Consider the following 14,505-nt stretch of genomic DNA (forward strand, 5'->3'; position numbering starts at 1 on the left):
AAATGAAAATGTTTCACATTGATTTGATCCGTTTTAGTGAGTTAAAAAAGGGGAACAGATTTGTATGAGATTTCTTTTCGTATAAATATGCTCTAATTATCGAGAAGTACGCCTTCCTCTTTTGCAAATATATCCTATCAGAAGTATATAAAATGTGGATATCTTTAAAACAGGAGCAGCTAGGATTTCAATTTAAGCGGATTCTTAACCTTAAGATATCAACAAATACAACCCTGCTTTCAGATTTTGTCGACATTTTTATGCAACCTATCTTCGCTTCCTGCCCACCGTGTGCAATTACACATTTCGATATTGTCTTTGTCCATGCCTATCAAGTAACTTGAAAACGGAATTTACTTTGGGACCCATAGGCTTCACTTTCAGAGAAGTGAGTATTATCCAATTCTAATATATTTCGACAATATCGTTATTTCTTTGGGTAAAAGTAAATATATTTTACTGTTCAATATTGGAGGGGGTGTGTTAGTATGAAAACTAGAAACACAATAATCAACTTATTGAGCATTAAACCTCTTCTTTTTCAAAAAGAAAAGGGGAAATGTTAGGTTATTTGTGCAATGATTTTCGGGTGGTAAAATTAGCATTTTGACAGAGAAAATGTAAACTCGGGATACGTCAACCACAGGATTTTTTTGCAAAATACCTTTCTTTGCACGTTATAGGTTTTCGACAGCGCTTAGAAAAAATAACCCTAATCTGCCCAGCTCCGGCTTCGCTGACCACAGTATTTTTTACAAAAAGGTCCATATTTCAAAACGAATTTATTCATAAATCTGTATCTGAAAATTTGAAATCTTTATTTTGAACCAGGGACGTGAACCGAACCGGTTTTGAACTGGAAAACCGCTTTTTTCCAATAATTAATTGAACCATTAACCGAACCGTATTCAACCAATTTTTTTTCTTTTTGTTAAATATGGTCATTTATCCATGTGGCCATATCGAAATTAATGAACCATCTTATTAGACAGACACTTGACACTTATCCTTGCGCGTTGTTGCACTTGACACTTGACATAAAACGCGCGTTATTTTTTTGATTTCCGAACCGTCGAACCGAACCGAAACCCCGGTTCAAAGATCAAAAAACCGCTTTGACGAACCAATCCAAAAGTGCAAAACCGGTTGGAACCGCTGAACCGAACCGACCAAATTTTTCATCCCGTTCACGTCCCTGTTTTAAACTAACGTTTAATTGTTCGACCAGACGTGTGTGTGCTTTGGGTTAAGCGTTTGGACACAATAACCCAAAATTATTGTACAAATAACCGGGCCGTACCCAAAAAAATACCTTTTGCTTGCTCAAATTGCGATTCTAAGAACAAAATCTATGTAAATAAACAAAAAAATTTATAACCAAATTTGGAGGATTTTAGATACCGTACAAAAGTTCACAATCTACTTAATTCTCAGGTTGTTAATATGGCGACGAAAAAGTGACAATGGAACCTTCCTTTTTATATCATGCCTCTACCCCTGTTCGTTCTAATTACATTTATGTTATTCTGTTTTCCTTCATATTCATTTTTATTTTTATACCAGAGACCCAGAATAATAATTACATCATGGTGGAGTTTTCAAAAAGTCTTTTGATAATAATTGATAATAATTATGTGTGAGAAAATTTGTTTAAGTCATCGATAACTATTATTTTAAGACTTACATAATAGAATATCTTTTCATAATAATTATCAGCGAGATAAATATTTGAATGTCTTCAAAGACTTTTATTTTGAGACTTATATTATAAAAGTCTTTTGATAATAATTATGAGTGCGGAAAAATTTTGTACATACTCCCGAACGAGTCCCAAACCAGGCCCCAACTGGGCCCAAACTACTCCCCAACTAGTTCCGAACTAATTTAATCCTGAAATGCTACTGAACAAGTCTTTAAAAAAGTAACAACAATTACAAATTGGAAAATGTTTTAATTCGTTTTTGTCAAGAAAAAATATTTTTAGAGTTGGTTGAAATTAATAATTAATTTAATTCACGTTAAAATATTAAAAAGTATTTTATTCAATTACAACAATTGGGGAGAAAATGGTGCTAATCAAGGGGCTGGAGATGTGTTGTTGCCAAATATGCAAGCACCGCTGCCAACGTTATCGCAAACACCTGCATCTCAGAGATGCCTTTTAAACGAGGCGGCTGCAGCACTCGAGGTCGCACGTGTGTCCGTAAAAGTTCCACCATTCTGGAAAACAAATCCTGCTCTGTGGTTCAAGCAAGTGGAAATCCAATTTATCACGGCTGGAATATCTTCAGATGCAACGAAATTCCACACCATTGTGGGATATATTGAAGCTAACGTGCTCAGTGAAGTCAGCGATCTTATCCTGAACCCGCCCGAAACCAAAATGTATGACTCATGGATTCGGAGGAAAAACGGTTAAAGAAGTTACTGTGTGATAAAGAACTGGGTGACAGGAAGCTTTCAGCAATGTTGCGCGAAATGATGGATCTCGCTGCTGGAAAAGTCTCGGATGAGTTACTCAAATCATTATGGATGCAACGCTTACCGAAACAATCGCAAGCAATTTTATCTGTAAGTACTGAAAGTCTAAATAGACTTGCTCTTATGGCAGATAAAATATCCGACACATCAGAGGCTTGGGAAGTAAATGTTGTTTCTAAGGCTCTTTCAATTGATGAAGCTTTAGAGTTGCGAATTGAAGCGCTGACGAAGCGAGTAGAGTTACTTACACATCGTTCTCGTAGTCACAGTCGTCAGAATGATAGTAGTTTTGGACGGAGGAATCCCTCGAATGGAAAACAAAATAAACCCATTTGTTGGTACCACTATCGTGGGGATCGTGCTAAAAAGTATGTGCTGCCATGTTCTTATCGTTCGAATTCGCAAAATCATTGGGAAAACCATTAGGCTCCTCGTCTAAGTTGGCGGATGGGGTCGGCCAAGAAATATGTCGCCTATTTCTTCGGGATGACGAATCAGCAAAAGAGTTTTTCATTGATACTGGCGCAGACGTTTCGGTATACCCTGCCCTTACTGCTCAGAAGCACCTCTTCAACTGTTTGCTGCAAATCAATCTCCAATAAAAACATTTGCTAGGAAAACCTTAAATTTAAATTTAGGTCTTAAAAGAAGTTTTCGGTGGATTTTTATATTGGCTGATGTTAAGAAGCCTATAATTGGTACCGACTTTCTTAGCCATTACGGATTAATAATTGATATTAAAAATAATTGTATCATTGATAACGCTTCAAAATCTACTAGCATAGGGACTTTACATGTCGGGTTATTACCACCTTCAATTAAGTCTATTTCTGAAAGCTCTGATGTCTAAATATGCTTTACTTAAAGAATTTAAGGATATAACCACACTTTATAGCAAAAATACACCAATCAAACACACGGTGACGCATCATATTGAAACAACTGGCCCGCCCATTTTTTCTAAAGCTCGTCGGCTATCTCCTGAAAAATTACAAATTATTAAGCGCGAATTTGACAATATGTTAAAACAAGGAATATGTAGACCGTCAAAAAGCTGCTGGGCTAGTCCATTGCACATTGTACCCAAACCTAATGGAGAATGGCGACTTTGTGGAGATTATCGACGGCTAAATTCTGTGACAATTCCAGATCGCTATACAGCTCCCCACATACATGACTTTGGGTTTCTTCTTAATGGCGCACAAATTTTTAGGAAGGTTGATTTGGTTATCCCCAAATTCCGGTGGAGAATTCTGATATTGAAAAGACGGCAATTATTACTCCAATAGGATTATTTAAATTTCCCCGCATGGCGTTTGGTTTGTGTAATGCAGTGCAAATCTTTCAACGTTTCATCAATCAAGTCATTTGTGGATTAGATTTTTGTAATACATATATAGATGACATTATTATTGCATTTAAAAGTGTGGATGAACATGTAAAACACATTCGATGTTTATTTGAACGGTTTAGACAGTTTGGAGTTGTTATTAATGTGTCCAAATCCATTTTTGCCGTATCAGAAGTTCAGTTTTTAGTATATTTAGTTATCATCAATGGTCTAAAGCAGTGATTCCCAAAGCGGTCCAGGTGGACCCCAGAGGTCCACGGGAGACTCGACGGGGGTCTACGTTGGCATGAAAAAAATATGGGGGTCCACGAGTTGTAACTGGGGGTCCACGAATATATTGATAGTAAAGAATCAAAATGGTTGCTTCATATCCTCTTTATTTGATTTTAATTCTGAGTTGTGTGTAGTGCTCTTAACGCACTGCTGCACTTACCGTCACTTTATGTCTTCATACGTAGGGAAGCCTTAAAGGCCACCTTCAGACTAGAAATAAACAGATATTCTTATAACACTGAGTGGAGAGAGGCGAGATTTGAGCAATTGTGTATTTTCAATGCTATAGGATAGTACGCCACCATTACCTTAGTTAAGAGGTTCTATAATGTTGAGTTCCCTGAAGCTGAATGCCGGTTTAATTCCAGCACTGTGCCCGGACTCACACATTGTCGAGTTGTTGTTGTTGTTGTAGCGGCTACAACAACCCCGCCCAGATTGGCTGATATCTCAGTCGTTGTTGTCGAGTTCCACTNTGTGAATGCCGTTCAGGGCCTGTCTGTAAGCTGACGGGTCCAGAGGTTGCTTAATGAACCTCTGGACTTCGTCCGTCAGTTCATATAGATGCATGATGACGTGCCTCGGCAAGAAACTGCTTGCAGAGCATCGTGTTGTGCTCCCTAATTGGGAGCATTTTCGCCCCATCGTAGAGGTGGTGTTCTGGTAACATCAGGAGGCATCCGGTCGCTGTCCTAAGTGCTGTATTTTGTACCGTCTGTAGGTTCGTCTACTGCGTCCTACTAGTCCCCGGCGACCACACTGGTGCTGCGTAGTTTAAAACCGGCCGGCCTATTGCCTTGTATGTTGCCAGCAACGTTTCTTTGTCTTTGCCCCAAGTACTGGCGGCTAGCGTCTTGAGGACCTTGTTGCGCCTCTGTACTTTATTGACAATAGCGGTTGCGTGCGCAGAGAAGGAGAGCAGGCTGTCGAATGTTACTCTGAGAATTTTAGGATTATTCACCGTCGGAATTGGTGTGTCATCGACGTGAATTCCTAGCGGTAGCCTGACCTCCTTCGTCCAGGTTGTGAAAAGGGTCGCAGAGGATTTCCTAGGGGAGAGGGCTAGACACTTTGCAGTGAAGAAGCGAGAAAGTTCAGAGAGATATCCGTTTACTTTCGAACACAGGTCATCAATCCCATTCCCAGTCGCCATGATCGAGCAATCGTCGGCGTAAGAGACAATCGAGACTCCCTCTGGTGGTTGAGGGAGCTTTGAAATGTAAAAGTTAAACAGTAGTGGGGAAAGGACACCACCCTGTGGAACCCCCTGTTTTATTTTCCTAAGTTTGCTCGATTTGTCTCTAAACATTACCGACGAGTGTCGACCACCTAGATAATTTGCAGACCACCGTTTGAGCCTCTGTAGGAGAGAGGAAGCCTCTATGTCTTCTAGTAGCGTGGAATGGCGACAGTGTCAAAAGCCTTTGACAGGTCCAACGCTGCTAGAATCGTTCTCTCACAGGGACGTTTACGGTTGAGGCCACGAGTTATCTGAGTGTTTATGGCATTGAGTGCTGTTGTTGTACTGTGCATTTTACGGAAACCATGCTGATGCTTCGCTGGGGTCAAGTGGTTTGTGAAATACGGGAGTAGCAAGGCCTCGAGTGTCTTCGCTACCTGGGAAAGGAGTGTTATCGGACGACAAGAATCTCCTATGTTGGCAGGTTTCCCCGGTTTGAGCAGTGGGACCACTCTCCGTACCTTCCAGATGTCTAGGATGATGAGAGTGGCCATGGACAAATTGAAAACCTCCGTTAGGTACGCTACCCCCGCAGGACCCAAATTTTTCAGCATCAGCATGCATATTCCGTCGGGACCCATGGCTTTGGAGGCTTTCGCCTTCCCGATGGCCCCGTGAACTACACCGCAAGTGAAAGCAAGGGGGGCACAGGTTGTTGGCAGTTTGTGCAGCCTTCTGGTCACTCGACGCTTGGCTTTGTGCACCGGAGGATGCAGTATGAACTGCCGGCTAAAATAGCTCACGCATCGATCCGGGTCCGACGAAGCATTGTCGCCGAAAGAAATTTCGACTCTGTCGCCGTGCTTCGTCGGATTGGACAGTGACCTCACGGTTGACCAAAGCTTACTCACTCCAGAGGTGAAGCTGCAGGTCTTCAAATGCTCTTCCCACTTCTTCCGCTTATGTACGTTTACTAGTTGCCGAATCTCCGCGTTGAGATCCCTGATACGGGGATCTCCGGGATCGGCCTGACGAAGGCTGTCACGCTCATCGGCTAGATCGTTCCGGTACGAAGCGGGCTGCAGCAGCGGTGACAGCCCTGCGGAACTTACGTTCACCAAGGTGAACGTCGGTTGGTGTGGGGAGGGCAGCGAAGGTGTTTTCAGAAAATTCCGCGAAGCCTTTCCAATCAGCTTTTGAAAAGTTGATATATGTTCGGTGCTCCGCGGAAGCAAGCGGTTTATCGATCGAGATGACTATGGGCAGGTGGTCTGATGCCAAAGTCAGCATAGGTCGCCATGATATGCTGTTTATCAGACCAGCGCTGACTATTGTTATGTCTGGCGAGCTGCAGCAGCTGCCCATAATCCTGGTGGGAGCGTCGTCGTTCATTGTGCAGAATGTCGAATCGTCTATCTGCTCAGCCTAGTCAGTTCCCCTACGATCGTTTGACAGGCTTGAGTGCCAAAGATCGTGGTGCGCATTAAAGTCGCCTACTACCATACGGTTTTCACCTCTGAGGAGCGCACCTATGTCAGGGTGATATCCTACCGGGCAGCAGGTGACAGGGGGTATATAAACGTTAAATATTTCGAGCTCTACATCGCCTGATCGGATAGCAATGCCCTGACATTCTAGGGTGGTATCCCTGCGGTCGATGTCTGCTTCGATAAGACGATACTGCACGGTGTGGTGCGTAATGAACGCTAAGCCTCCACCATTATCCCGCTCGCGATCTCGACGGTGCACGTTGTACCCGGCACAATTCAACAGTGTTGAATTGCTGTGCAACTTCGTCTCTTGGACCGCAGCTATCAATATGCCATGCCTTCCCATGAAGACGGTTATCTCCTCGATCTTGCTCTGAAGCCCTTTACAGTTAAATTGAAGGAGCTTCATGTGGTTCGGGAGACGTGTGGTGATGCGGGGTGTGAGGGATGTGTCTGGTCGTGCCGCAGTTGGCTGTGTGCGCTGCTGAGGTGGTTGCCGCCCTGTGGTGGTGGCGGGAGGCGTCGCAGTTGAAGTTTGCGACCGCGCTGCTCGTCCTCGTCCAATCTCGCGTGGCGCGCAGATCTGAACATGCCCTAAAGTGCCACCAGCCAAGGCAAGTGTTGCACTTGACTGATGTCACATACATATCCTGGTCTGACATACCGTGCAGATTGTAGGAGGAACCAAGAGTTGTTGGCGGCGGCGTGTGGGTGGTGGTGTGGTTGTGTGTGTTCTGTGGTCTGTAGCCGTTGTGGTGTGGTCTATTGTGTTATGTTGTTGTGCTGTGGTGTTTGTGTGGGACTGCTCAGGTGGACTGGGGTTAGCCGTGGAGGCTGCTCTGTTAGAGCAACACGGGGCCACAAAAGACGTGGTCCACTGCCAATGTGTCCGTAGTCCTGAGCAGACTCTGAGGTAACTCCACCCCTCGCAAGCATTGCACTTGACAGAGGTTGAGTTGTGGTGTAGTCGTCTCTGGGATACACAGTAGGTATAGGTTTCTGGCCCTGGGTTTGACTCGATGCCAGCCCTGAGTAGGAGAAATCGTAGCGAATGTAGCCCTATGGACGAACAACTTCTGACATACTTCGCCGACCTAAAAGGGGTTAGATCGCCGAAACAACAGCCCCTTGGTCGGGTAAAACCCGAGTAATTCCGGTACGTAGAACCGGCTGTAGTGGGAATGACACATTGTCGAGTCTTCACTGATGGCTCCACAACTGACTCTGGGTCGGGATGTGGGGTCTTTTTCGAACTTAATGGAGATAAGCTTCACTTGTATCTTGGGGAATGTACCCCAGTCTTCCAGGCTGAGGTATTTGCGCTCTTCAAATCCATGGACTACGTGGTGGAAAATAGGTAGAGGGGAAGGAGTTTACATATCTGAAGTGTCAGCCAGGCTGCACTTAAGGCATTGACCAGCCCTCTATCAAAGTACTTCCTAACTAGTTCGGCAATGCAAGTCTCCACTTATGTTATTACTTCATGTTGGTAAACATAATGAGCTTGCTTTACTCTGGGTACTAGGTCATTCGGGAGTTGGTAATGAGACATCTACCCATTTGGCCAGAACTGGCTCAAACCAAGCATTTTCATAATTTTAAAACTGGGAGTGATAAAAATAAAAATGATACCATCAACACAAATAAACTATTCTACCAATACACCAAATGCAAATCCATGAGTGAGCCAAACATGTGAGGAGGGAGGTGTTGCCAAAAAAAAATGTAAATAATGCTAGCGCTCGGAGTTCTCTTAAAAAATACAACTCCTCAGAGCGAGAGAGAACTTTGATCACTTTACGAGCTCTGTTTTTTAAAACTTGCAATTGTATAGTTACATTCTTTTAATAAAGAGAACACAAGAAATACTTTATTTTTATTTTTGCCACTCCGAATATAGTTTTTGAACTCACCTGCGATGCAAATTTACATGGTTAGATCTAGTCTTCAAATTTTTTGATAAGCTTTGGGAATATGTTTGAAATGTAGCAGCTGGGGGTCCACCGTTACCAGTAAGGCTTTGAAAGGGGTCTACGGGGGAAAAAAGTTTGGGAACCTCTGGTGTAAAGCCTTTACCGTATCCGAGTTGCTGTTATAATAAATTACAAAACTCCTGAAACGGTAAAAGATCTACGACGATTTTTGGGTATGTTAAACTTTTATCGCCGTTTCATTCCCAAAGTCGCGTATCATCAATCAAAACTACATGCATTATACAGCGGAAATAAAAAGGGTGATAATAGCAAAATTCAATGGACTAAAGAATTTTCTGCCGCCTTTCAGGAATGTAAGGAACAGTTAGCTTGTTCAACACTCTTAGCGTATCCTTCTCTTAATGCATCAACTTCGCTGTGGATATATGCTTCAGATACTGGAATGGGTGGTGTATTAAAACAACAGATAAATGGTAACAGGAAACCGATTGCTTTTTACTCTAAAAAATTAACTCCTACGCAAATGAAATACAGCGCTTATGATCGCGTGCTTTTGGCAGCTTACTCAGCCTTGAAACATTTTCAATATTTTTTAGAGGGTAGGAAATTTACTACATATAGAGACCATAAGCCTCTTATATACGCGTTCTTACAAAAGCCCGAAAAAGCATCAGCGAGGTAGCTAAGGCAATTAGATTACATCGGCCAGCATACAGTTGATATACGTCATGTTTCTGGAAAAGAAAATATTGTAGCAGGTGCCTTATCTAGAGTGGATGTTATAATGATGCCGTCGCCGTTAAATTACAGCGCATTAGCTTTGGCACAATAATCGGATCCAGAATTGAAAACTTTTATAAGTTCAGCGAATTGTAGTCTTGATTTAAAAGAAAAACCAAAATTCCAGAAGTGGATGTTGAAGTTTTTGTGATGTCTCTACAAAAAACATACGGCCGTATATTGTTCCAAAGTTTCGAAAGCCTCTCTTCGAAAGTATTCATGGACATGCACATCCATGAGTGCGAGCGTCAGTAAATTTACTTCGAAGTCGTTTTGTTTGGCTATCTATATCAAAAGATGTAAGTCAATGGACTAAATCATGCATTGCTTGTCAAAAATCTAAAATTAATCGTCACGTAAAAAGTCCTCTTGGTAATTTCACTTATGCTTATGCGTTCTTTTCTGGATGGGTTGTTCGTTATGGTGTGCCAGCTCATATTATCACATATCAAGGCCGTCAATTTGAATCAGTACTTTTTCGTGTATAAAATGCTTGGAATAAAGGTAACACATACAACTCCTTATCATCCGCAAAGCAATGGACAAATTGAAAGGTGGCATCGGACTTTGAAAGCTGCTTTGAAATCACAAAAATCGAGCAATTGGGTGAATTCATTACCTTTTGTCACGATGGGTTTGCACGCAAATGTTATTCAAGACGTTGGTTTTTCTCCAGCTGAAATGGCATTCGGAACAAATCTTCGACTTCCTGGTGTTGGACAAAAGGGCGAGTATAAGGAACTCAAAATGGAGAAAATTAGCGGATGGTTACAGAAGATATGGAAAAAATTAACTGACAAAGAGCTGCGTGCCAAATGAACTTTCCACTCATAGTTTACACGGCTGGCAAATGTAAATAAGGATTAAAATTTAAAAACTAATTAATACAACTAAAGTAAAATCTGTGGAAAATTAACAATAAAGTACTTTTTTCGCAAAATTATAAAGAACCCTTTGATTTCTAAAAAAAACTGGGTAACAGTTATTCGTCGTGTACATAACGTTAAAATATTAAAAAGTATTTTATTCAATTACAACAACTTTGAAATTTTTTTCGCGCTCATAATTATTATGAAAAGACTTTTATAATATAAGTCTTAAAACAAAAGTCTTTGCAGACTTAAAAATATTTATCTCAATGAAAATTATTATGAAAAAGCTTTTATAATATACGTCTTAAAATAAAAGTCTTTGAAGACTGAAAAATATTTATCTCTCTGATAATTATTATGAAAGGACTTTTATAAAATAAGATGACTTGAAAAATATTTATCTTAATATAATGATTATTGAACGACTTTTATTCTTTTCTCTTATTATTTAGTTATTTCATTTCCTTTATTAAATGTATAACCATTAGTACAATAAGATATAATCTTAGTTATGCCTATGCTTTATACTCTATCGACAACAAAATTAATAGTAACATCCAACAAAATATCAACAACAAAACCGATAAAAATATCGGTAACAAAATCCATGACAAATTCGATAAAAAATTCTACAGCAAAATCGATAATATTGGTAGCAAAATCGATAAATATATCGATAACAAAGTCGATAAAAATATCGATAAAAACCGTTAAAAAATCGATAAGTCCCGAGAATCTCGAAAATCTCTAAAATCCCAAAATAGTTCCACATTGAGTCTCTGTGTCTACCTTTCTTCCTCTATATTCATCTTTACTTTTATCGGTATCCTCATCTTTTTCTTTATATTTATCCTTGTTTTTACTTTTACGTGTATCATTCTCTTCATCTACATATTCCCTTCACCTTTGCCAATATATAAGTAAAGTGTTTAAATTTACGTTGGTCTTCATTTTTGCCTTTGTTTTTGTTCTTATTTTTACCTTTGCCTTTATCCTTACTTTCATTCTTGTATTGGTATTTTTCTAAGTGTTATTCTTTAACCTTTTATTAGCTAGTTTTTGTTAAATTAATACCATGTGCATTCACTCAAGAAGCAATTGTTTCAGCCCCAACTATTCCCATTGCACCATTTCCGCGTGCAATTTCCGACGAATTTGTCAATTTACTCCCAACCAACCAACCGCCGCTAAAGAAGTTTCATTTCAAAGAGACAAAAAAAAAGAAAAATGTAGAGGGTTGGTGGTTGTTGTAGCAGCATACAAATTCCCCAAACCGTTTTTGGGAACTGATACTAGAGTAACAGTCCATGGCCAGATATATGCACATACATTAATCTGGTCGTTAGGTTAACGTAGACCCGACTGTCGTGGAAACGTATATATAGGGTTGGTCTAATGAATGGCCGTTCTAGTCACCGGTTCCGAGACTATTCGATTTCTGCATATGAGGCCTTATGTTTAACAAATGGGTAGAATAAAGGACTCAAAATGGAGGAAATTAGCCTGCGCTTTTCTCTCAAAGTATTGATCGCTGGTAAATCAAATAAAATTAAAGGAAAATCTGTGTATAATTAACTATAAAATGCCGTTTTCGCAAAATCTATAAGTAACCCTTTTATTTTTCAAAAATCCTGGGTAACAATTTTCGTCGTCACCTTTGTATATTTCAGTGCACATAAGTAAATTTTTAGTGTGGTTTATTTACATATTTCCTAGCAAAGAAATTCATTCTCTCTAATTAATGTTGACTTTCTAAAATAACGGGGTCAACTATAGGGAAAGTAATTATGCAAAGCTAGAAAGTTGAGCGAATACGAGATCGGATCATATTTTTGGGCGGGGTTTATATCATTATTATCATTTTTTCGATACAAAATGTTATTGCTCCGCATAGCACTGTGCAAAAACTTTTGATTAATTCTCTTCCCCGGGAAATTTTAGCTAATATGATTCCTGAACAAATCCCCAAGGCGTTTTTTTAGGTTAGGAAATTGTTTTTTTTTTATAAGATTTTTTAATCAATTTTTAACAGATTTTTTTCATTCAAAAATCATTTCTATAGGATTTTTTTGTTTTTATGTTGTTCAGTAACTTGCGCCATGGGTTACTAGCACATTAGAAGACAATAAACGTTCAATTTTAGGTAATTAAAAAAACCTTTTTTACATACTAAAGCCATGCATCACGTAAATATGCATGTATACCGGCTATATCCGTCATAATGTGTAGTTGCATTGACTACCCTAAACATCCAATCAGAATTGCGCTTTATGAATGAGAACAGATAAGCAGATAAATTTACTACTTTCCCACGATCTGCGACTTAATAAAGTTAAGTGAATTCTTGGAAGAATGTCGAAACTTAAAATTATGCTAATGAAAATTTACGTTAAGCCCTTTTCTAGAAGGCAAGTATACCCTATTACACGAAGCTTATTTTAACAAAAAAAATGTTTCAAGCCAACCCCTTGTGAAGATAAGACAAGGCTACAAAAAATCAATAACCCATCAAATTGTTAAAAAGGTATTTTCAAATTACCCACCCCTTTTGCAACTTGATAGCCTCAATATTGTTGTTCTATTGTTAGCGAAGACAAATTACAATCACTAGCATGAATTAAAATTTCGCATATATGAAGTAAACTATTTTGCATTTCCTTAAAACACTTTTTAGTTTGAATAAGACAAAATTGACTCACCATCATTTTCGTATGGATCAAATTCTGGGTCAATTTTTGGTGTTAGAAATGCAATAAACAGATTTAGATGGTATATTCCCAGCGCATAACATACTATATACCAGCCCTGGTAAATGAAGATGCGTAGCAGGAAGAGCAATATCAGCAGAATCGCACCCGCCCAACGCATTCTGGTATGTGGCGTCCAACGATCCAGGGTCGATTGGTACATCTGTGCGATAATAATTTGTTTACAAGTATAAATAGAATTTTACGTTAGACTTTTTTCTCACTTGTGATAGGCGCACGAAAAACATCTTCACTCCACCGCCCGACGGCGTACTTGTGTCCTCATTCATCATGTTTTCGCTGGTTTGGGTTAGCAGTTAGTATCAGGTGTGAACTTTATTGCCTTCAATTTGTTAACCTAAGTCTTTTGGGTCAGATATTATGGGGAGCATATACGTATACAAAATAAAACAGAAAGGTGAACAAAAATTGAAGTAAAAGTGCACCACAACTCCAACGTCGGCCAGTCGTCGATTACGCACTTTACCAACGCGTATCTGCAAAAAGTTCCACTTCGGCCCTTCGAACAGCAATTCACGTCGATAATACTATTTCCTCATTTTCACTTGTTCGCCTAACAATTTTCTTAATCTTCCGCACAACCACTACTACAAGCACAGCCAACCCGTACACCGACTCCTTCCGAATTCTTCAATACTTTGTTCTTATGACGTTTGCTTCCAATTGTTCTTGCCCGTCTACGCTTTTCGCAAGACAAATTCTCAAGCTAAACCTTATATTTCTTCGATTCTTGAATTTTTAGGAAGGCGTCAAAACAATGACTTGGTCACAAGCTTGAATAAAGCTGTGGGCGGGGATTTCGGTCCAGAATTTTTCAATTTTCTTGAAAATTTTCCCCAACTCACAATACACGTCACGGATAAGAAGGAATAGATGACAGTTGAATAGTGGCTGCGTTGCCAACATAGAGGAAACGTCAAGCTGTTCACAGGGTTGCCGCTACTTTTCTATTCTACTGTAAACCCAGAACTCCAGGCCAAGCGTTCAATCGTGGTAGCGTTGCCAATAGAGAGAAAACTTTAAAGCTGAAGCTCCATAGTAGCTGTTTATGCGACTTGTTCATATTGGCCCGTAGTCATAGTCAAAATAAAGTCGACTTTAAAGTTAGTTCCAGCTTTTTGACATAATTTTCAATGGGATATCTGTCAAAAAAGCTGCAACTAACTTTAAACTTAGCAAATATTCCCCGTCATAACACTGAATGAAAAAACTAATTATTAAATCTGCTTTAAGTATTTATTACCAAAATGTAGGAGGCTTAATTACTAAATTAACGAACTTATACCTTAAAGGCCTTGAGTGAAATTATAATATTGTTTCTTTTACTGAAACTTGGCTGAAATCTCACATTTTCAATNTGTACAAAAGCTAGGAAA

At 39.7% G+C, this 14,505-nt stretch overlaps 1 protein-coding gene across 2 annotated transcripts in view; it reads right to left on the reverse strand.

Annotated features, from left to right (window-relative positions):
• Positions 1 to 14,018, reverse strand: part of LOC108368433 (protein RER1) — a 19,916-nt gene extending 5,898 nt beyond the window's left edge. For both annotated transcript variants that reach the window (XM_017623282.1, XM_017623281.1), the window contains exons 1-2: positions 13,333 to 14,018; positions 13,061 to 13,271 (exon numbers count right to left, since the gene is read on the reverse strand). In XM_017623282.1, the coding sequence (XP_017478771.1) occupies positions 13,061 to 13,271; positions 13,333 to 13,401 (280 nt within the window). In that variant the 5' untranslated portion in view covers positions 13,402 to 14,018. The remainder of the gene's footprint in view (positions 1 to 13,060; positions 13,272 to 13,332) is intronic.
• Between the last annotated feature and the right edge of the window lie 487 nt (positions 14,019 to 14,505).

Source organism: Rhagoletis zephyria, unplaced genomic scaffold (genome assembly GCF_001687245.7).
Source record: "Rhagoletis zephyria isolate East Lansing unplaced genomic scaffold, Rhagoletis_zephyria_1.1 Rzeph_scaffold_03119, whole genome shotgun sequence".
NCBI classification, from domain to species: Eukaryota; Metazoa; Arthropoda; class Insecta; order Diptera; family Tephritidae; genus Rhagoletis; species Rhagoletis zephyria.